The sequence below is a fragment of the Pipistrellus kuhlii genome, unplaced genomic scaffold (assembly GCF_014108245.1).
Source record: "Pipistrellus kuhlii isolate mPipKuh1 unplaced genomic scaffold, mPipKuh1.p scaffold_m20_p_12, whole genome shotgun sequence".
Taxonomy (NCBI): Eukaryota; Metazoa; Chordata; class Mammalia; order Chiroptera; family Vespertilionidae; genus Pipistrellus; species Pipistrellus kuhlii.
Genome location: NW_023425427.1, coordinates 34,268,288 through 34,293,324, shown reverse-complemented (window position 1 = coordinate 34,293,324; position 25,037 = coordinate 34,268,288). Strand labels below are relative to the sequence as shown.

Here is a 25,037-nt window from a genome sequence, read left to right as displayed (position 1 = left end):
ACTTCATATTTCTCAAACCATTTGAATTGTCTGTATCAAACAGATAAATCTGACATTCTTTTTCCTAATCACTCAGTATTTAGATATGAACCTAATAACTGTGGAAGCTTGTACGGGCCTGGAGGAAGAAAAAAAGTTTCCATAGCATAATTCTCTTAAAATTGCTTACAAATAATGTTTATTAAAAATAGTTTAGAGAAAATTTAAAGTAAAAACCAAAAGATGTGTGGGTAGAATTCTTCTCTTGGGTAAGTAATGGGAGATGAGCTAAACTTGTATTATCCTGAGAAGCAATACAGAACAATTAATTATATATGTGTCTGTCCATCCCACTTTTTCTTTTAATACTAGAGGCCCAGTGCATGAAATCTGTGCATGGAAGGGGGTGTCCCTCAGCCCAGCCTGTACCATCTCCAATCTGGGATCCCTCTCACAATCCAGGACTGCTGGCTCCCAACTGCTCGCCTGCCTGCTTTCCTGATTGCCCCTAACCACTTCCTGCCTGCCTGCCTGATAACCCCCTAACCACTCTGCTGCCAGCCTGATTGATGCCTAACTGCTCCCTTGCCAGCCTGTTTGCCCCTAACTGACCTTCCCTGAAGGCCTGGTCATCCCTAACTTCCCCTCGCCTCCAACTGCTCTCCCCTGCAGGCCTGGGTCCCATCCATCTGCCTTTACCTGCAGGCCCAGTCACCCCCAACTTCCCTCCTTTACCTGCTTGGTCACCCCTGACTGCCCTCCCCTGCAGGCTTGATCACCCCCAACTGCCCTCCCTTGCAGGCCTGATCCCTCCCCTGCTTGCCTGATTGCCCACAACTGCCCTACCCTGCTGGCCATCTTATGTCCACATGGGGGCAGGATCTTTGACCACATGGGGGCAGCCATCTTGTGTGTTAGAGTGATTGATGGTCAATCTGCATATTACTCTTATTAGATAGGATAGAGGCCTAGTGCATGGGTGGGGGCCAGCTGGTTTGCCCTGAAGGGTGTCCCACATCAGGGTGGAGGTTCCCTTGTGGTTTTGGGTGGCCTGGGCAAGGGGCCTGTGGTGGTTTGCAGGCTGGCCACGCCCCCTGTTAACCCAAACAGAGGCCCTGGTATCTGGGATTTATGTACCTCCTACAATTGAAACTTTGTAGCCTGGAGCAGAGCCAAACCTCCTGCTTGCTCTGTGACTACAGTCATTTCTGTTGGAATTTGTTTACCTTCTATAATTGAAACTTTGTAGCCTTGAGTGGAGGCCTAAGCCTGCAAGGGCAGGTGGAAAGCTTTGCTTCCTGCATTGTTGGGGAAACCCACGCCTCCCTCCTGCTCTCTGTGGCTGTAGCCATCTTGGTTAGGTTTATTTACATACTCTCTCTGATTGGCTGGTGGGTGTGGCTTGTGGGTATAGTAGAGGTATGGTAATTTGCATATTACTCTTTTATTAGGATGATTTTTGGACCATTTACTTTGATAGCATTAAAATCCTTTATTATATGTAAAATAAGGTAGTTGACTTGTATAGGGGAATGATAGGGAAGGAATTACATTTGTTTTTACATATTATATACCATATACTTTACATTTATGTAGATAACACCTTACAAAGTTCTTTTGTGTGTGTAGTATCTTATTTAGCTTTTCCCAATTGGTCAGTTAGAGGATAGGGGTTGTCTCCATAATCTGGATGGGCAAACTGGAGACCCAGAGAGGTTCTAGCATGGGAACCGAGATGTTGTGACTTTTACTCTAGCATTCTTATCCACTATATCAGTAATTATATTCAAATTATTTAGTAATCCAAATTTGATTTTCGAATCAAACAAGTTCTTCAGGAGCTACCTTGGCACTGTTGGTGGCCTGTAGAGCAAAGCCCTTTTGGTCTTTTTCCCTTTGAGTAGTATTTCATAAGAAGATAGGATTTCAGAGCTGTTTTCCTTTCATTTTTGCAAAGCTTGTAAATTAGAGTGGCAATCTATGCCTGTTTTGTTCTTGCATTCTACTAAAAGTGATGATTAAGGTTGTATACCTTTTCCTTACTGACACTGTGGAGTTAGAAACAAGGGTTAAGCTTGGCATTTCTTTTATTTCTGTTCCTCTTCAATTAAGTTAATTTACTGAATTAACATAGTACACAGGATATATAAGTTTCTAGCTTTTTACCAGAGGCAATGACAATTGGTTTTAAAATAAAGGTATAGTGTCATGTTCAATTATTTTTCTACAGTTCATTCTGAACACAGAGAAGCACTGAAAAGGTCAGCAAAAATGGATATTGACAAGAGTGAGGAAAGATCAAAGCCATGGTAGTTACTTATTTAGTCTTGGGAACAGAGGAGAAAAAACTTAAAATCTGTCTTCATATTTGTATTTATCTTTTTTTGTTATAAACTTTTAGTGAAAATCAAAGTAGCAAAATGACAGGTATGTTAGAGACTTGCTATCATCTTAAAAGCTCAGCTGAAATTCAATGAGTTTAAATTATAGAAAGGGTAATTTCAATTTGTCATAAAGAATACATCCCTAAAATGTCAAATGAACTTTGTCTGGAATGGCAGTAGAGATATTTGGGTGGTCAAACTCCATAAAAAGATTCATGACCAGGATTGTTATTCAACTAAATATACATTTTATCTTTAAAATCTCTACCAAATGTAAAGTTCTTTGACTTTCGTTAACTATAATTGTGTTGCTAATTGCTTGGAAACTTAATGCAATATGCACATGAATATGCTATTATAACTTAAGAGGATACATGTAATTTATGGATATTCTTTTATTATTTTTCCAGAGACAAATTAAGATAAAAATTGCAAATGCATTTCCAATTTTGGATTATAGAAAGAACTATAATGCATTTAATCTAAGAGATACTATAAATTTAATCTTATGTGCACTTAAAAAATACTTGATAGAAATATAAAGGAAGCCACCAGTTGGTCAAGAATGTGAGAATGAATCTCTATCCTTTATCAAAGTAGTCTAGTGCAAACAGCTTACGGGTTTTTGAGTTAATCAAACCTGAGCTTGAATCTTGGTTCACCCACTTGTTAATTCAAAATCTTTATGTAATATGGGATAATTGTTGTCTTGCACATTTGTAAAAATTAATTAAGGGACATATGTGAAGTACATAATCCAATGCTTGGCACAGAGTAGTGCTAACAAGTGATAGTTCTCTTCATTTCCCCTGAAAGTCTTACAGTATCTCTAGAAGTTTGGTTCAGGAAACCAGTCGTCAGGGAAGGGATAAACTGGCATATTTTGGAGATAGGATTCAATATACTTCTTGCATTTACTATTTAATTTCTCATATTTTACTGTATCCTGTTATAGTCCACAGGAACTTACTGCTTTTTTAAATTAAGGAGAAACCAGTTTTGGACCTACCTTGAGCAAAAGCTTCATTATCAGACCCACTTTTACGAAGAAAGCCATAGAAAGTTATAAGTAGGAAACCACATGTAAAATAGAAAATATTCAGATCTTAACTCCTGGAGAAACTCCCTTTTATCAGAAGGAAGTAAATGTTTAATTTAGAGTTCAGTGTGATACATGCATTATTTCTTTCAATTTAGGGTCCATCAGTTCTCATTTTGTTTTATTTTAATTAACATAATTGTCTTAGATTCCCTCCAAATCACTACTTACCCTACCCCTCCCTCCTATCCCAGCTAACACTAGTCAGCTTACTATTATAGCTATCTTGTATTTCATTTGATAATTTTATAATGAAAACCAATATTTATTAGGTGCTACCCATGTGAGAGGCACTGAGCCCAGTACCTAATATATACTCACTTAACTTTCACATTATCTCTCTGAGGAAAGTAGGTCCTACAGACCCATGATCCCTTATATTCACTTGTGAATTTCAAAAGGCTTTAAAAAATCACCAGTTCCCTAAGTTTGTGGCAAAACTAATTTAGCCTCAAAACAACTCATAGTTAGTTTTTTCCCATCTCTTTGGTACCCACGATGCATGGGTTTGGCAGTCTAAAATGGCAGCCAATTAAGTGTACATGCTACATGCATTTCCATAATTGTTTTGAAATCAATTATTCAACTTGGATAGTGGATGGGCATATGAACAGCGACTATCCTCAGGACTGGCTGTGAATAACATCCAGGAATACCACTACCCTGTTCCCCCTCTGGGGACTCTGGTAACTTTGGGGACCACTTAGGTTGCCACAACAATTGGGGAGCCACTTTGGACCACTGGTTTTGAGTTAGTCAAACCTGAACACTCTGAACATTCATTCATTTAGCTACAGGAATGTTAATGTATATGATTATGGGTTTCTGCTCTAGATCCACTTGGGGTGTAATATATCTGGTAGTACTTTCTAAAATTCAAACTTTCTAAGTCATGTGAGACATATAGTCCAGGGGCTAGGAATAGGGTATTGTGAACCTGTTTCATTATCCTGTTTTATATATGAGAAGACCGATGCTAGAGGGTGTTCAGTAAATTGCCAAGGTTTGAATGGTATGTTAAGATAGGGGTGTCGAACTCAATCAGAGAAGGGGCCAAAATCTAAAATCCAGCCTAAATCGCAGGCCGAATGGTTTACTGAACAGTCATAAACTGTCATTGTGATGGAAACGCAGCGAAGTGCAGTGATGACAGCGCGGTGTGGGCCACATTGCAAGGCCTGGCGGGACGGATTTGGCCCGCGGGCCTTGTGTTTGACTCATGTGTGTTAAGATGTTAAGTAAATTACTCAGGTAATGCATGATAAAGCCAAACTTAAACTCAGCCTAGACTCTAAAACCGCAACACTGTTTTGCCACCCAATTGGCAAGGCAAGATCGAGCTTAGTTTGGCACAATGTTTATGTCTTAAGTTGACACAATTGCTTAACTTTATTAATAGAAGAAGGTATAAGAGAATATAAATCCTCTTATAATTTATATTTGGATGAGTAATTTTATGCTTTTCTACATATCTTGGATAGATGATTCTGATCCTAGAAATCCCTTCAATATAATGAGCACAGTCACAAAGGCCTCTCGCGTCAAGGAAGACAATTGTCTAGTTTCTCTATTGTCACTCTTCATTATTTTATACTAGAGGTCTAGTGCATGAAATTCATGCATAGGGAAGGGGGTGTCCCTCAGCCTGGCCTGCACCCTCTCCAATCTGGGATCCCTCTCACATTCCAGGATTGCTGGCTCCTAACTGCTTGCCTGCCTGCCTATCTTATTGCCCCTGCTTCTGCCTGCCAGCCTGATTGCCCCCTAACCATTCCCCTGCCAGCCTGATTGATGCCTAACCACTCCCCTGCCAGCCTAATTGATGCCTAACTACTCTCCTGCCAGCCTGATCACCCAACTGCCCTCCCCTGTCAGCCCAATTGCCCCAAGCTGCCCTCCCCTGCTTGCCATCTTGTGAGGCCATATTGTGATGAACATCTTGTGACAACATGAAGGCAGCATGCGAGGGTGGGAGGACCACCTAGGCTTTTGTTAGTATAGATTATTTGTCTCTCACTAAAGCTAGAAGTTGCTTGTTTTGACTTTGTTCAACAAATAATTACTTAATGCCTGCTATGTAGTAGGCTAGAAATACAATAATGAACAAGAAACTTTGGTTTCTGTCTTAATGGGTACACTGTTGTCATTGTGGATGGGACAGTGCTTGGTGGGGTCCCCAGTAGCAGCATGTTTAGCAGATGTGGTCCAAAGTGGCTCCCTAATTGTTGTGGCAACCTAAGTGGTCCCCAAAGTTATCAGAGTCCCCAGGTGGGGAACAGGGTAGTGGTATACCTAAATGTTATTCACAGTCAGTCCTGAGGATAGTCACTGTTTATTTGCCCATCCACTATCCAAGTTGAATAATTAACTGATTTTAAGCATTTCTTTTTCTAGAATCCTGGCTTCATTCAAAGTAAACAGAGCTGAGAGAGCTTTCAAATAAGTAACTAAACTGCTCACACTCTGGAGTGGTGCAATAACTAAATGGAAAAGCAAGATTAATTGTGGGTACTTTTAACCATAGCTAATTGAAAATTCTCATTATACTCTTTAAATAATGAGCATAAGTTAGGCTCCTAAGTTATCATACCAAGTGATGCTGGATTTTTTTGAGTGACAGAATCAAAGTCTCTAGGACTTTACATATGCAATTTATTTCACAAAGAAATATAATATAGCATATTTTTGCCAAGTATATATTATAACACACAAACATTTCTGCTTTACTTTTATTTTTTAAAGTGACATTTTAAAGAAATCATAAATTCAAGTGATTTGTGTATAGAAACTATGATTTTGAATTTATCATTTTTAAGAAGAATAAATATACATTTTCATTTGGTATACATATCAACTGATTTTTAATTAGCATTTTACATTAGAAGTAATAACACTTGGAAGTTTATAGGACCTCAGGTTTATGACAGTTGACATCATCCTATATAATAAAACGCTAACATGCAAATATACTGAACAGCAGAATGACCAATGGCTATGATGTGCACTGACCACCAGGGGCCAGATGCTCAACCAGAAGCTGGACTCATGGCTGGTGAGCGCAGCAGCAGTGGAGGGTGCAGGCTTAAACCAGCAGTTGGACACCCCGAAGGAGTCTTGCATTGTGAGAGGCCAGGTTTAGGGACCCCATTTCCCAGTGCATGAATGTCATTCACCAGGCCTCTAGTTTTAAATAAAAATAATTTTATTGTATTATGATAAAAAAAAAATATGCTCATTGTAAAACATTCTGAAAATTCAGAGAGTTACAAAGAAAGGAGAAAGCAAAAAAATACCATCCTCATTCTGCTTGATGATGACTACACATCTACTCATGAGATTACTGTCACATTTTCTCAGGATTTCTGTTGCAGTGAGTGCAACTATGCTCACACTGGTGCTCTTGGCTGTGCTTCTGCTCACATATTTGCTCTCTCTCTTTACAAATTCAAACCATATAAAAATTGGGTCATAAAATTTGTTTAACTTTGATAATCATATCTTGAACATTCTATCATGGTAATAAATAACATTTTATATCTTTTTATTGGCATATGAATGTATTAATTTAAGCAATTCTCTAAGTAGACATTTAAGTGGTATCTTATATTTTGATATTATGATTAATTGTATGTACATTTTTGTGCAGCTGTTAATCTCCTTTATATGAATTTTTAGGAATAGAATCACTGACTAGAAGATCAGGGCACATTTTGAATGTTTTTATCAACCAGCAGATCGATTTCTAGAAAGGTCATATCATTCACTGTATGCTCTCTGACACTGGCATGATCAGTCTTTGTAAAATTTTTCTTTTGAGGGGGATATTTTTGCCAATCTGATAGTTGAATAAAAATCTCACTTTGATTTGCATTTTTAAGTAATGAATGACTAAAAAAAATAAGTAAAATCATGTTTATCAGCTATTTGTATTTTTTTGTTGACTATCCATATATATCTTTAGCCCATTTTCCTGTTGGGCAATTTATTTTCCTCCTCCTCCTTTAAATTTTTAGACCTCTTCATAAGGATGTGAGCTTTTATTTATAATTCATAATGCACATATTTTGCCATTTAAAAGTATTTTCTTTTTTTGTTTTATTTTAAAGATATGTTGGTTTCATTTTGTTTTTCCACTTGATATTTCCACATTTTAATATGACCCATTATAATTCATAATGACTCAGTAAATGAATTAAGGATTAGTCTTTTTAAAAAAATGATACTTCTTAGATGGGAAGCCATTTTTGTAGATGAGAAAGGTGATGAATTGCTCACATAATTATATATGTCCGCTGCAATTACAATTTCAATTGCTGCATATAAAATAGAAATTATGGGAGGGAGATATTTTGCTATAGTTGAAAGATTCCTTACTTTAAATGCCAGGCAGTCCTGGCTTTATTTATTTGTTCTTCAACTTAGATAACAAATATTTAAGTACTATTATATATTAAAAATTCATAATGGTTTCACTATTTACTGTTGTGTGACTCGGGCAGTTTACTTAACTCATCAGTATTTTGACTCAATTTATTTATTTTTAAAAGAGGGATAATACCTACCTTGTTGAATTATTACAAGGATTATAATTTTCCTAAAGTATCTAACAGCACCTTACATATAATCAGACAATAATAAACATTTAGTGTTGATGCTGTTATTCTTTATAGTAACCGAACATACTGTACTTTTAACCTGTTATTATATACCAGAAGCCCAGCACGTGAAAATGCACGGCTGCTCCCACCTGCATGGTCTTGCTGTGCTCACAGCCCCACCCACCTGCACCGGTCTTTGGTTGTTTTGGCGTTAGGGCCACTGGTTTTTTATAATATAAACTAGAGGCCCGGTGCATGAAATTTGTGCCCAGGAGGGGGAGGGTTCCCTCAGTCCAGCCTGCACCCTATCTAATCTAGGACTCCTTGGACATTCCTTTTACAATCCTTGACCGCTGGCTCCTAACCACTCGCCTGCCTGCTTGATTGCCCCTAACTTAACCCCCTGCCAGCCTGATCACCCCTAACCGCCCCTGCCTGCCAGCCTGATCGCCGCTCACTGTCTCCCCTCCTGCTTGCCTGGTCGCCCCATGCAACCTGTGTATGGTCATCTGTTCAGTTGTGATGGTCACTTAGGCTTTTAAATAGATGGATAATATTGCTGTGGTAGTAATTTTGCATGTGGGGTAATTAATTGTGGTTAATATAATTTTATTAGTAGAGAAAATAGAGCCTACCTAGGTTGACTATACTTAGGATCTGTTAAATACTTTTTTATTTTTGTAGTAGAGGCCTGGTGCATGAAATTCACCCAAGGGAGGGTGTGTGTGTCCCTCAGCCCAGCCTGCACCCTCTCCAATCTGGGACCCCTCAAGGGACATCCCTCTCACAATCCAGGATTGCTGGCTCCCAACTCTTTGTCTGCCTGCCTGCCTGATTGCCCCTAACCTCTTTTGCCTGCCAGCCTGATCACCCCCTAATCACTCCCCTGCCAGCCTGATCAATACCTAACTGCTCCCCTGCCAACCGGATTGCCTCTAACTGCCCTCCCCTGCTGGCCTGGTTGCCCCAACTTCCCTCCACTGCTGACCCAGTCACCTCTAACTGCCCTCCCTTGCCAGCCTGGTAGCCCCTAACTGCCCTCCCCTGCAGGCCTCCTCCCCCTCAATTGCCCTCCTCGGGCCTGGTCACCCCCAACTGTCCTCCCCTGAAGGCCAGGTCACCCCTAACTGCTCTTCCCTACAGACCTAGTGGCCCCTAACTGTTCTCCCCTTCTGGTCTGGTTGCCCCCAACTGCCTTCCCCTGCGGGCCTAGCTCTCCTCAACTGAACTCCCCTGCTGGCCTGATTGCCCACAACTGCCCTCTCCTGCTGACCATCTTGTGGCAGCCATCTTGTGTCCACATGGGGGCAGACATCTTTGAACACATGTGGGTGGCCATTTTGTGTGTTGGAGTGGTGGTAAATTGCATATTATCTTTTTATTATATAAGATAGTAGTTTAGTTTTCAAAGTTTTTTACTTATTTTATATCTTATTTGTTCCATACAGTTTTCCTTTAAGATAAGCAGGGCCTGTATACTTTTCCATTTTACAACTGAGGAACTGAGACCTAGAGAGAATGATTGATTTATCCAAGGTCATATGGCTTTTATGTGATTAATCAGGTTCATATTTTCCTCCCACCTATATTTAAGATTCTCACTTATCCTAGATTGATGCTCATTATGGGAAGGGACAGAGAATGGAAGATAGATAGATAGATAGATAGATAGATAGATAGATAGATAGATATGCCTAAGTGACCATCACAACTGAAACAACTGAATGGACGACTGAACAGGCTGTGTGGGGCAATCAGGCTGATATGGGGGGTGAAGGGGGGGCAGTGAGGGGTGACCAAACTACCGAATAGCAGGCTGCATGGGGCAACCAGGCTGTCAAGGGGAGAAGTTAGGGGTGACCAGGCCATCACGGGGGAGCAGTGAGGGGTGATCAGGCAGGCAGGCAGATGAGCATTTAGGAGCCAGTGGTCCCGGATTGTGAGAGAGTGAGAGGGATGTCTGGCTGCAAGTTTAAACTAGCAGTTGGACATCCCCCAAGAGGTCCCTGATTGGAGAAGGTAGAGGCTTGGCTGAGGAGACTCCCCTCCCCCATGTACGAATTTTATGCACCTGGCCTCTAGTCTGACTAAAATTGCCCAGTCTTCATTTATAATAGGTTTAGCCATTTTATAGTTTTTTGTGTTGCTCCCATTTCAGTCACCTGAACGTTGGCCTTAATGTCTTAGTTGTCTATATCAGTGATTTAAAGAAAAATAAAAAGGAAAGAAAAAAGGATCAAGGGAAAGAGGGAGGGAGGGAGGAAGGGAAGGAAGAAGGGAGAGAAGAAAGAAAGGGAAGAAAGGGGGAGAGAGAGGGGGTGGGGGAGAGAGAGAGAGGAAGAAAGAGAGGAAGAAAGAGAAAAAATAAAAAGTTTATTTGAGCCAAACAGATAACATATGCTTGGGAGCAAGATCTCAAATGCTCCCTATAGCTGTTATTTTTAACCTTTTTAAAAAATCTTATGGCATACACAAACTACTAAAATTTTGTAGCACACCAAAAAATAATTTTTGCTGATCTGACAAAATTATATGTATAATTTTGATTGATATAAAAAAGTAGTAATTATCTTTTTGTTCCAAAGTGACTTTCTAAAAATCATCTTCCTATACTTGTATATAAGCATTTCTGGTACCAAGAATTAGCTATTCAGATGCAACCTTATTATGTGATGTGATCAATAAGATGCAACTGGATTATTATAACCTATATATTTATGGTTCAAGACAGGGCATTCATACCGATAGTTATGATTGTATTGATTGTGGTGGGTTGTTTGTTTGTTTGTTTGTTTGAAATTTGACAATCTAAAGGAAAAGAGGTCAGTACCCCTGACTAGTTAGGTGTTGCATGTTTCAGAGATCCTTGCAGCATACCAGTTGAAAATTGCTGTTCTGTAGCATTGATGGTGGTTATAAGTGAATCACATCTTGGGATATTCTTTCCTGTGCAAAGATCCTTTCCTTTCAATCTGGACTGGGCCAGTAGCTTACTTTACAAAACAGAATGCCACAGAATTAAACTCTTCCAGGTCTGGATGTAAGCCCTAAGAAGACCAAGTAGCATTGGCTTTAGTGTTTTGGGGAGACCTGAATTATCATGTAAGAAATCTGGTTCCCTTCCCAGAGAGACCATTGGGAAAAGAGTTCACATGGAGACAGAGGCCCTGAGATTGCATGGAAAGAGCAACCTAGTTACCCTAGTATTCTAGCTGAGCCCACCTCCCCACTGCCTGCTAAAAGCAATCACGAATGACCATCAGCAAGAGAATCAGAATTGCCTAGTAAGCCCAACTTAGCCTGCAGCATTATGAACAAATAAAATGGTTGTTTTCTTGAGCAAGTAAGTTTTGGGATGTTTTGTTACACAACAATATAAAAAGCAAAAAGAAGCATAACTGTTCTTGAAAACAAAACTTTTGCTAAAGGATATTTACTTTGCTTGTCCTCTTTTGACAGTTTTGGGCTTTCTATAGCTTGCAAATATCATGCAATATTGAAGAGAGATAATAGTAATAAATAATTCTTTTCCTTTACAGAAGCTCACCTTACTCTTCCACAACTACATGGGTTTGGCTGATACTTGGGTGAATCTGAGGTAAACAATCTCTCCATACTGATTCTCTTCAGAGAGATCTCAGGCAACAGGGTGCTTTCTGTGATCTGGGCTCTGACTCCTCTTTTCCATTAAATTTCTTACTCCCAGTCCTGTGACTCTTTTCTCCCTGTCAGAGTTGAATTGGATTTGGCCTGGGTCAGCCAAGTAAGACAAGATGGAGTAGTCTTTTTTCCACACTTGCACTTATTTCTGTTGTCCAGAAAAGACTTGGCCAAGTCTTTTGAGGCTGAGATTGGATCTAAGACCAGGAGTCACCTTATTTTTTATCATTTACATATTAGTTAGCAGGGAATATATTGAGCCATTGCTCATACAGTTTATTTTTCCCTCCCACAGATTAGAGTCTCTCCTATTTAACTTTAAATATTTAAATAGGTTCCCCCCCCCCATGTTTCTACTAGAGATAAGAATCAATGATCCCAAAATTTATAAGTATAATTTTTAAAACATTTTTTGTTAAAATGCTTTTTGTGTTAAAAATTATAAGATGATAGATTTAAAATTCTCAAGATTGATTGTCTTTCACATTCACTTATTTGCTCTCCCTCTAAAACAACAAAAACATGGACAAAACAATTACAACCAACCATTTCAAAATTCTGACAGTTAACCAGAGAATGAACTGAAAATCCCTGGCCCAGGAGAAAACTACTGAACCATGAGAAGACAGTGGAGTCTGTGACATTTTAACTTGAGGCGATTTCAATCTTTCCTCTTTCCCCAGCTTAGTGCTATAGCAAAAGCTGGCAGCATTACAGACAGTGGAGAGATATGACCACTTTTGGATATTCATTAAAATCACCAGCTCCGAAGCACAGTTGATATGTTTTCCAAGCTTGCAGCTCCCTAGGAAAACTCTGTTCTCAGAGAGTGGTTGACTATTTGATTTGACTCAGAGCTCAGCCCAGTTGGGGGAAGAAAAGGCCTACCTTCACGGCTTTGCTGAAACAACAGCAACTGTTGGCAACATATCCACTGCTTAAAGCTGTGATTTCATTTGGGGCAAATAAGAGTCTGCCCCGGATTTTAAAAGGAAATCTACGAGAATTAGCCAACCCAAGAGTATTTTGAAAAGCTCCAACATATTCATGGGAATCTGAAAGGTTGCACAGTGTGCAAAGGTGTGCACATGCCCAGGAAAGACCTGGGGAAGGAGATCACCTATGGCTGAGGTTTTATGTAAGTAGAAAAAGAATGCTAGGGCTGTCTTATAAATTGCCTGAATTTCAAAGGTGTGACTACTGGTAGAATTTCTTGGGCAAAGCATGGAAGACATACAGGCAAGCATTTAAGGAAATCTTCTAACCCAGTGGTTGGCAAACCGCGGCTCGTGAGCCACATGCGGCTCTTTGGCCCCTTGAGTGTGGCTCTTCCACAAAAGACCACATGCAGATGGGCATGTACAATGCAATTGAAACTTTGTGACTCATGCTTAGAAGTCGGTTTTTGACCTGATTTTGGCCAAACCACACTCAAGGTGCCAAAGAGCTGCATGTGGCTCGAGAGCCGCGGTTTGCCAATCACTGCCCTAACTAATCATTGGTTGACCACTAAGTTATACTGATCTAGTATGACTCCTAAGAAGCTAGGCTTAAATATAATAAGAACTTAAAAAAAAAAATTAGTAGAGCAGTGGCCAGCACTCTACAGGGAATACAGAATCTACAAAATTAGTTCATAAAAGTGCTAAACAAATAAGCATTATCAATAAAAACAAAATCAGTGTTAAAAAATCTTGGTGGGGCAGTGTGGAGAATTTGATACTACAGTTGTTAAAATACATGATCTAAAATATTCAGTTTTCAACAAAATATTGAGTCATTCATGAAATAGGAAAGTATGCTACATACACAGGAAAGACGAACACAAACATCAGCCAACAGAAATAATGTCCCTTCGGGATCTCAGATTTGGGCTTAATAGACAAAGACTTTAAGTCAGTTTTTATAAATATGTTCAAAGAACTAAATGATACCATGTAAAGAATTAAAGAAAGGTATAAGAATGATGTCCTGCTAAAGAGAATATCAGTCAACATAGAAATTATTTTAAAAGTACCATTTTTTTTCTTTGTAACTTTTCTGTCCTGTTTTAAAAGACAACTGCATGAAGCAGTAATAATAAATCTTTGTTGATGGGCTTATCTACACTAATAAAAGAAATATGCAAATTGGCCACATTTCCACGATGCCCACCAGCCAATCAGGAGTGGGTATGCAAATTAACCAAACAAAGATGGCTGATTGATTTGCATATGCAGGCACAGAGTGAAGACTGAAGAGGCTGGCCTGAGTGGAGAACCCAATCCTCACTGTGGCCGGAGCAGAGAAGCCTAGCCTCGAGGCTTGGCTTCTCCATTGTGGCCAGAGTGAAGGCCTGAGTCCCAGGTGCCGGAGGAAAACCAGTGCCAGCAGCCAGGGGATGGAAGGCCTATTGCACGAATCTTCATGCAACAGGCCTCTATTAACATATAAAGTTATAGTTTGACAATAATAGAAAGAAAGGTAAGGGAATGGAGATATACTACAGGAAATTTTTTTTATATATTATTAAAATTTAAATTAGTATGTTTTAGGTTAAAATGCTAATTGTAAAATGCAGCCACTTAAGGGAATAACAGAAATTCAGTGAAAGAAACAAGGAATAAAAAGGTTACAATAGGAAATATCTAACACAAAACGGGGCAGGGATTAAGGGATATATGATATTAGAGAACTGAAATATTCTCTTATAGAGGTTATAAGGTGTATTTTTCACATTAAGTCATGCATTTATATAATTTTTTACCACTAGTACATTTTGATTCATGGAGCCTCTTAAGGACTTAATTTTATGATACTACTAGACACTTCTCAATAGATTTTTAAAATATGGTATAAGAAAAATGCACCAATTTCAAGTCAATGCAAAAAGATTTTATTAACCCTAGTTCTTAAATATTGGCTTTGTTTCCCTGGAGATGAAACAGCAGTATACAGAAATGAGAGATTCCTTTGATTTTGTTCCTGATATTTGAATATGGAAAATTTATTTTCTTCCTCTAAAAATGGGGGGTGAAAGATGAACAAAGGACTTTGGAGGATAGAGAAGATAATGGGGAAAAAGGATCTGGAGATAAATGAACATAAAAAAGGGCTGTTGAAAAGAGAAATATCCTGGGCAGAATATTTCAGAAGTCTTGAGAAGTATTTTTTTTTTTTTTTTTTGGTCTGCTTTTTCATATATTATTGGTTCTGCTTTCCAAAGGTATCCAGCCCAGTGGAGATGTGATCTCATATGCCTTTAGAAACTTAAACCCATGTTTAGCTTTCTGGTATGAAGGTTTACTTATATCAAACAATATATTTATATAATTTCCTTATTATAGAAAAAGTGTTTCAAATGAATTTTCTTATAAATGAGCTAAACTATCATTTAAAAATGACTTCTCAATCTGTTTTCAGTCCCAGCACAGTTGAAGAATAAAGCATAGTTGCATCAGTAATGATGACTCACTCAACTGGGAGCATCTCTCTGGGTGAGAATAATAAGATTTTAAAAGACTTCTGAACAGTTCTGATATGGTATACCTTCTTTTCATTATAAATTTAAACCATAGATTGAAACCATTACAGAAATTGGTATTATTAAGAGATGACAAAGATTAAATTTAATCTACTCATGTGAAAACTTTTTTCTTCAGTTATATTAAAACTCTCCAACACTTCTATTAACCTTACCAGAGTTTTCAAGACATATTTCTTATTATTTTTTAAAACCTTATCAACAATGTTAAGTGTGCAGTACAATAGAGTTAACTGTTTGCACACAGATCCCTAGAACTCTTTCATCTTAACAACTGAAACCCTCTTCCCTTTGAAGAATAATTCCCTTTTCCCCTTCCCCTCAGCCTCTGGTAATCATTATTCTACTTTCTAAGAGTTTGGCTACCGTACTTTAGATATTCTATGTAAGTGGAGTTATGCAGTCTGAGTGTTTTTGTGACTGTCTTATTTTACTTAGCATAATGTCTTCAGCTTTATCATGTTGTAGTTTATGACAGATTCCCTTTTATTTTTTTAAGCTGAGTTCTGTTCAATTGTATTTTATGCTACATTTTTTTTATTGGACATTTAGGTTGTTTTTACATCTTGGCTCTTGTGAATAATGCTGCATTGATCATGAGTGTACAAATATCTCTTAGAAATCTTGATTTTAGTTCTTCTGGGATGTACTAGTATATCCAGAAATGAGATTGCTATATTGTGTAGCAATTCTGTTTTTAATTTTTTTTAGAAACTTTTATACCATTTTTTATAATAGCTGCACCATTTTACATTCCCACCAACAGCATACAAGGTTTATAATTTCTCTAGAGCCTCACCAACACTTGTTACTTTGTTTTTTAAGAAATAAAATTTTTTTTTATACTGGCCATCCTAATCATTCTTACTGCTAACATGTAAGGCCTTTATTTACTTATTTTTCACTTTCTTAAGAAACAGAATAGTTATTTTAGGAAATTTCCTATAATTATTGCAAATCTTCACACTGTTCCCTGACATCAAACTCTAGAACACCATTTGGGGCCAATGTTTTTGTTTTGCTTTTTAAGGACTGCTTGCCTTAATAACATCATCAAAATGGTGATTGCTGTCTCTAGGTGGATTATCTGCTCTGGTTTCCAAGCAGTCCATAAATGCCACATTGAGTGTATTACTTCAGTGTATACCTAATGTGTTCTTCAACTCTCTCTGAACATGGTTGTTTCCATGCATCATCTGCTTGTGAACCTTGCTGCCAGCCAATCTCCATAGATGTCTTACTGAGTAGGGTTGTGCTGCCAAAGACCAGCTACCCTCTAGTATATTTGATGATCCTGACTAGCCAGTTAATAGTATGTATAGTTTATAGGTGATGTTTATTATTATGTTCAAGACAACAGATATAATGCTTATAATCTATTTAGTTCTCACAGCTATTTATATTTCAGCATTTTCTGTTTTGCATATGCTTGGATTGAATTAGGACCTCAGAGTTGCTTCTAACCTCTCTGACACTTTTAAAGACAATACTGTAACATCGTAAGATTGAACAAAAAGAAACACTTTGAATATGTATTAAAGTTTTGACTCTGCCACTTGTTGATTTACCTTTTGATGTGTCTTATCCTCTCTGAGGCAGAAATCTCATCTGTAAATGGACTATAATGATAATTACCTTTTATTTTTATGGCTTCATTAATATTGTGAGCTTGTGTTTTTTTAGGAAGCCTTTTAACCAAGGAGCCTATCACGTTAGAATTTCCTTCCTTCAAATAGTGAAGGTGAAGGGCATTTCATACTCAGTGGTACTTTTTTAAATCCTCACTCTAGGATATGTTTTCATTGATTTTTAGAGAGAGAGGAAGTGAAGGAGGGAGGAAGGGAGGCAGTGTTTTGTAATAACTTGCCTTTATCAAATCTATTTAAGCTTTTGATTTAGTTTTTAAAGATACCCTTTATTTTTGTTTTTATGGTTTATCTGATGTTTAATCATTTAGCTAATTTTAATTTCTTTATTGATTAATGTATCACATATTTGTCCTTATCCCCTCATTTCCATCCCAAACCCCTCCCCAAGAATTCCCCCACTCCCCTGTTGTCTGTGACCACTGGTTACACTCATATGGATGCACACAATTCCTTTGGTTGATCTCTTCCCCTTATCCCCACCCTCGCCTACCTTCCCTCTGAGATCCGATAGTCTGATCCATGCTTCCTTGTCTCCAGGTCTATTCTTGTTCATCAGTCTATGTTGTTCATCATTTCCCCTAGATGAGTGAGTTCATGTGATACTAGAAATACACTTATAAGAACCGAAAATGAAACAAGCAACAATGGTTATGCTGAGAGGCAAATGAATCAGTCTGTAGTGAGTTTCTTTCTAGGCCAACAGTTCTTTTGAGTGCCAATTTCAATGTCAAACAGTTCCTTATGTGTACATGTAGCCATGATATTTCAGTTCTGGATGATGGACAAATGGTGATAATGCAGGTCCGACCCGATATATATATCTGAGAAGCAATCTTGACTAGCCTTCACATACCCAAATTATAGACTCCCTCTTGCCATTTCCTCTCCAAACATCCCAACAAATGCCCATGGCAGGAAGAAAACTCAGTCTGTGGGCTATAGTGGGACCCTCACAGTTCCACTCCCAAATGCTGAGCTGTATGTTCTCCCCAAACCAGTAGTATTTATTCCAAAACTCCAGCTCAGCATTTGGGAGTGGAACTGTGAGGCTCCCACTATGGCTCAAAGACTGAGTTTTCTTCCTGCAATGGGCATCTGTTGGGATGGTTGGAGAGGAAATTGCAAGTGAGGGTCTATAATTTGGGTAAGTGAAGGCTGGTCGAGATTGCTTCTCAGATACATATATATATATATATATATATATATATATATATATATATATATGTGTGTGTGTGTGTGTGTGTGTGTGTGTGTGTGTGTATTGTATAAGTTTATAGATTTCTATGATCCATTTATTTTTATAGCCCGTAAATTGATGCATGTTTTAGACTTTTTGTTGGTCTGTAAGTAGTCTTCTTGGCCCATTTCCATGGGCCATGCATATCTGCACTAATAAAAGAGAAAGATGCAAATCGACCGTACCTTCTCGACACCCATCAGCCAATCAGGAGTGAGTATATAAATTAACTCAACAAAGGTGGTGGGTTGATTTGCATACACAACCGCCAAGCGGCCAGGGGCAGGATGCTTGCTTTGTCACCATGGTGATGGAGCAAAGGCAGTGCCAGCAGCCAGGGGAAAGAAGGCCCATTCTTGCATTAATTTTTGTACATTGGGCCTCTAGTATGCATATAAGATGAAATTTGTTTTTAATTACTTTCAGATCTCCTGAGTCAATATTATGAAGAAAGCAGAGAACCCACCAAGTAGTTCATATGAAAGATGTATGCCTTTCATTCTTCTTATTTATTTACTTACTTATTTATTTATTTAATTTTTTTATTCTTGATTCCAAACAGGAGTGTAGCAACTAATTCTTGTAAAGCAACTAATTCTTGAAGTAGAAAACATATGAAAATGTTCTTTCCCAGCCTGAGACTGGCTTTTGCTCTGTCTTATAGTACTACTTTGATTTTGGGGGAAACTAGTCATGTGTGGGACTAATTCATTTCCACATATCCTGATGACCATTCCTGTCAAAGTGCAGGTGAAGTATTTGCCCACCTTTGAGATCCTGAAATCTGGCCTACTGAAGTGCAAACATTGCTCTTTGGCTATATTCTGGATTATTTTTGATTGAGCTGCTTTTTAAAATATTTGTTTTAATTATTTGTATATTTTTAACTACATTGCTAATTTCACAGAGGGAAAGGGCCTAAATAGCCTGTCTGAATCAATTGTGGATCATCTCGTTACTGCAATAGCTGGACTGTAGTACTGCTATGAAATATTAATTCAAAACTACCTAATGCTAAGAAAGTAACTATTGCATAATAGCATGAGGATATTGTACATTGTTCAGTAACAGCAGTACTAGTTCCACTGAAATAGCTCAGATATGGATTTGATATTGCTTAGTCTTCATTGTTCAGTGACACAGCAAATCAGTCATTCCACCAACAAAATAATAGATGCTAAAGCTGATGAAGAAAGAAGGAATGTTGCTTAAATACTTAAGATGGAATAAAGTTTTTGTTAGTGGTAGGCTCTAATCCCACATATTAGATATGCATAGTATAAATTGTGAGCCTGTTTAAATTTTACTCTTCTGTCTGGAGAAGTATTTATAAAAGTAATGACAATTTTAACTTTGTTCATAATTAAATTGAGGACACAAATTACACATAATAATTATAGAATAGGTTTTGAATGGTAACTAGATGCTAGTGATATGTATGTGTTTTATCATTTTATAGAGACACAATCTTTCTAGAGTGGCATTATCTATATTTTTATCTGTGAGAAAAACAGACTAAGAACACGGCTGACTTGCCCAAGATAATTTAGCAGGTAATGGAGTTGGGATTTGAACAGTAGTCTGTTTAACACTAAAAGCCCAACCTTTTAACTACTACTTTACACCTTAATATCCGGTGCTTTAATATTTCTGGCCTGCTTTCAAAAACTTCTCTCTTCCTGTTAATTCCAGAGATAACATTCAGTAACTTGACAACAATGACCTTTCTAAACAAATATAGAGTGTTACAGAACCAGATGGCCAAAGATTATATTTTATTTTTCTGGCTCAACATAAATTGACTGATAAAATCCAGAAAAGATCCTTCTGTGTCCTAGGACTTCATCAGGCCACATGGCAAACCAGTGCCCTTTATCAGGAGCCAGTCATGAGTACAGAACCTTATGTCTTTATACCGTAATTTAGATTAGGGCCTAATGAAAGGGCAAGAAGCTGGTTTACTAAATGAGATCATTCTGCACTTTAGTAGTGGCAGTGCTTTGGGTAGGGAGTTTCTGAGGAATTAAAGACAGAAAGGCAGTTAGTGCTACTGTCTGTGCCATTAAGTGGATGTAAGTAAGGAGAAGGCTGATTACAACTTAACAGACTGCCAATTTAGGCATTTTTTTTTTCTTTTGGGATTTAAGTAGGATTTTTGTAATAATTAGAAACCTATTCTTGATCATTCAAAATTGGGTATCTTTTTGACAGTTTCAGATAGATATTTTTATAAAATATGTTTCTATATTATAAACTTATTATATTAGAAACATAAGTTACTATATCACATACAAGCATAAACAAAATGCTTTCATGAGTTCAGTTACACTTAGTAAAGTTCAGACTTAGACCAGGTTACACAGGGTAGGTATAGAAATGTTTCAAAGCTATATTGAAGCCAACATGTAATAGACAGTAATTTTTAATAACAAAAGAAGCACTGGACTTGGAGTCCATCGGCCAGCCTGTTTGAGGCTTCTGTAAGGATCCTCCAGTAAAATGGTTAAATTCTGAGTCTCAGTTTTCCTTATTTGCAAAATGAGGCTAGCGTAGTGTTACTTGCATTCTTTCATTACAAAGTTGTTCTAAGGACCAAATTTGGGGTGAGGGGGGAAGGCATGTGACAGTTATGGTGATGTACAAATGAATGTTGTTATTATGGTTACATCCACTGTGTAATGGAAGTGTTCTAAGTTACGAATAGGATAAACATGCATTTCCAATTACTCTGTATCTAGTATAGTTAGTGATTTGGGCCAAGTCACCACAGTTGTTTTGAGCCCTCTCACCTAATCCCTCTCACAGAGTTATAAGAATTACATTAGTAAAAATGCTTTCTTAAAGTTTTTATAAAACAACTATAGGCCCTAACTGGTTTGGCTCAGTGGATAAAGCATTGGCCTACATACTGAAAGAAGGTTAGATTCCGGTCAAGGGCATGTACCTTGGTTGCGGGTACATTCCCAGCGGGAGGTGTGCAGGAGGCAGCTGATCGATGCTTATCTCTCATAGATGTTTCTGACTCTATCCTTCTCCCTTCCTCTCTGTAAAAAAATCAATAAAATATTAAAACAACAACAACTAGAGGCCTGGAGCACAGATTAGTGTACCGGTGGCATCCCTTGGCCTGGTCTGTGGGGATCAGGCCAAAACCAGCTCTGCAGTATATCTCGAGGGGCCCCAGATTGTGAGAGGATGCAGGCCAGGCCAGGGAACTCCACCTGTGCTTGATCGGGGCGGGGAGGGACTACGGGAGGATTCCTGTGGGCGACCATGGGAGGACTTCAGGCCAGACCCCAGCAGCAAGCTAACCTGGTCAGAGCGTCTGCCCCCTGGTAGTGAGTGTGCATCATAGTGACTGGTTGAATGGTCGGACACTGAGATTATTAGGCTTTTATTATATAGGATGATTGGGTAGGAATTATAGATAACATTACTAAGATAGCATTACTATTGATAACATAACGTTCTGAACAAATTTCAGAAAGTTAGAAAAGAAATAACCAGAAGTTTCTTAGCTGTTCCCTAATATCTTAGCAAAATAAGTAACCCAAAAAATATTAGAATGACGCTTGAAGTCATCAATCATATCCTTTTTATTTTAAGATTAAGGATTTCCTCCTAATTCTGTTTTTCTCATTTATGCCATGTTTATATTTATACACCAGCATCAGCGATTGTAAAGGATGGCAGTCACCTCTCAATCTTGAGAGATATAGCTTTCTAAAAATGTAAAGCCAGAGAAGAACTCTGAGGAGGTAATATTGTGCTGTGAAATGAAGCTGGGCTTTGTTGTCAGAGTTGAGATGAAAACTTGATCCTGTCAATCCTAGTTTGGAGACCCTGGGAAATGTACTTAGAGTCTGGTACAGTGTAGCTACTTAAATTATACTATTTCTTTTTTGTGTGTGTTTTGTTATAATTTTATCTTTTTCCTGATTTTTAAATTTCAAGTTGATCCTAAAAATCTGAGAAAAGAAAATTCAAAATCAAGTTGTTATTTACTTCTAGATGCTAATAGGATTATGTTGGAAAATTGAAGATTGGTAGATAAAAAGAATAAATATACAAACATATGTGCCTATGATTCCTTGTGACTCTCCTGTCATTTACCAGTATTTCAACTGTGGGAGATGTTTTCCTTTCTCTCTTTTTGTTGATTAAATAAGTGGGTAGAATTTCTCCCTTGATCATCTTAAAAATAATTTCATTGTAACCAATAGTCTGGGCTTTCAGTTGAATTTTAATATGACTTTTTCGTGCAGAAGCTTATATCTGTCTAAATTTTGGTTACACTATTTGGAGAGTGGATATTATAAAAATTGATAGTCAGTTGTTTGAAATATTACAATGAATTGCTTATGAAAAAGGATACAATATGTAGTTTTACCTTTTTCAAAAGGAAAACAATCAGGCAAAAATATGAGAAATATTTTCAGTTGTCCAAAGCTAATGTTGACTTAAGTAGGTCTAGGACTTCACGGTTGACAGCTGCAGATAATTAGCTTTTTCTTCCTTAACAAAGAAAGCAAATGGAGCTGCAAGACATTCATTGCCTTTTCTGTCATCATAATAATAATGTATGTATTTAACTTTTGCAGTTCCTTAAATTGATTTGGTGCTAAGCTGCCTACATTACATATAATAGGAATGACAAGTGAAAGCTGCAGCACATATTTGCGTGGCAAAAACAAGCGGTGATTGACAGCAGAGTTCCTCTCTATAAGAAACAGCAGTGTGTGGAGCTCAAAAAGGGCTAGATACATAATTGTTAAAATTGTAGAGCAGATTCACAAAATGAATTTTAAAATTTGATTGCTCCTTGGTGTATTTGAGAGTCTTGTTCTTGGTTCTGGGTAAGGGGCTCAGATGGGCATAATCTCACCTGACTGCTAAATATTAGGAAACTCTTTTTCAGCATAGTAGTGTTTAAAGTTTAAGATTGATACTTCCAAATTATTGATCAAATTATGAATTTGTACCCAGTAACTGAACATTTCCTTGAACTGTAACTGATACACCTTATTTGAAGAAACCAAATAATACATCTATTTAAACAAATATTTTAAGACTGTACATTATGCTATTGTTCAGTAAAAATATCCACTTTCAAATGTATAACTTGAGGTAGCTTTTCTATAATAGAAAGGTAATTGTATAAAGCTTGGTGGTTTCTTTTGGTCAGAGAGTGGCTAAGTGTGATCATCTTTCAAAAGTACTCAGAATATTCTGCAGTTCCTTTGTTTCTGTCACATAGGCCCAGAAGCAGTGGTTAAAAGTACAACTTGGTGATTGTTGTTGAATATTGCTCTATGATGAGCCTAGAAAGCTGGGCTTTATGCTGTAGTATGAAAGTGAAGTGCTTTTTGTTTTGGTGACAAGTCCTTGTGTGTCATGAGGTAGGAGGAGAGCCCCATGTGTCCTTGTACATTGGCAGCCTCTACTGGCCATCGCAAAGAGCAGCAATGACCTTTGTTCTTTCCATGTTACCTATGATTTATTCCTAAGTCTAGGATTTCCATATGGCTTCATTTCTGTACTGTGTCTGGCATATAATAGGGACCCAATAAATATGTCTTGGATAAATAAATCTTATCTTCCAATCTTATCTTGTACTTCTCTCTAATCTTCAATTCAGATAGTCTACTTCACTGAAAATGTTGCTCACATAGTCACATCTGTGTCAGTCTTGTGCTCCTTCAACTTTTTCAAACCTGTTATTCAGGATTAGTCAAGTCTCTCATAGCTCATTCCAGTCCAACTTTGCTGGTAGATGAAGTTTAGTACAAGGCTTGGCAGGTTGTTAGAAGGGGAAATACTAAGATGCTGACAGACCACTGATACTCTGAATTGTAGGGTAAAGGCTTCATGTTGTAAGTGGTTTGAGGAAGGTCCATCTTTCCAAAAGACTCATGTACGTGTTGTCATCAGTTAGTCTTTTATTTCAATAAAACATCCTTTAAAATATATGTACATAGTTAGTAAGCAAGATCTCATATGCTGATAGAGTTTTTTTGTGTGAACATAAAGTGAAAAAGGCAGAGAAATTGTGAGGATGAGAGACCAAGTTTTAAGTTTTCCACTGATACACTTTTTTTTTCCTGTTTTTTTTTTGTTTGTTTGTTTGTTTTTTTTACATATCCAAACTAGTTGTACTTATTTCTTGGATAGATAAGTTATTAGACAATCCTACAAATGTATGATCAAATCAAATCAAATCAAATCAACATATATTTGATTACTTTTATTTTTATTGGCTTTATTGAGGTATAGTTTACATACAGTATAATTCATTGACTTAAAATGTACAATTTGATGAATTCTGGCAAATGTATACAGTCATGTACCCCTATCACAGTCAAGTTATAGAATATTTCCACCACTTCCAAAAGTTTGTTTCTGCTTTTTAGTCATTCTTCTTATCCATAGGTCCCTGGCAACCACAGATCTGCTTTAAGTCATTGTCTCACCTTTTCTGTAATTTCATATAAATGGAATCATACAGTATATATTTTTTGTACCTGACTTTTTTAAACTGTGCATGATTCATGTAGTTTGTTACTTTTTGTTATTGAGTAGTACTTCATTGCATAGCTATGCCAATGCTTTGCTTATTCTGTGTACAGGTTTCTAGTTTTTGGCTATTATGAATAAAGCTGTTATGTATGTTTATTACACCTGTTTGTTTTGGCATATATTTTTACTTCACTTGGTAATTAAGTAGGAGAGAGACTGTTGAGTCGTATGATAAGGGTATGTTTAATTTTATATAAGTAACTGACAAACTGTTTTCCAAAGTGGTTGGATCATTTTACATCCCCCCTGCTAACATATAAGAGTTCCAGTTCCACTACATCCTTGCCATCACATGGTATTGAGAGTGCCGTTAATTTTACCTATCGTTCGTG

The 25,037-nt window shown here is 37.6% G+C and overlaps 1 protein-coding gene across 4 annotated transcripts in view; it reads left to right on the top strand.

The window, feature by feature from the left end:
- Nucleotides 1-25,037, top strand: part of RFX3 (regulatory factor X3) — a 269,949-nt gene that overhangs the window by 37,897 nt on the left and 207,015 nt on the right. Inside the window, exons 4-6 of one of the 4 annotated variants that reach the window (XM_045580160.1) lie at nt 5,857-5,966; nt 11,600-11,658; nt 15,123-15,196. The exons of 2 other annotated variants lie outside the window; for them this stretch is intronic. In XM_045580160.1, coding sequence (XP_045436116.1) covers nt 15,163-15,196 — 34 coding nt within the window. In that variant the 5' untranslated portion in view covers nt 5,857-5,966; nt 11,600-11,658; nt 15,123-15,162. The remainder of the gene's footprint in view (nt 1-5,856; nt 5,967-11,599; nt 11,659-15,122; nt 15,197-25,037) is intronic. One more of the 4 variants, XM_036433932.2, reaches the window with a different exon arrangement.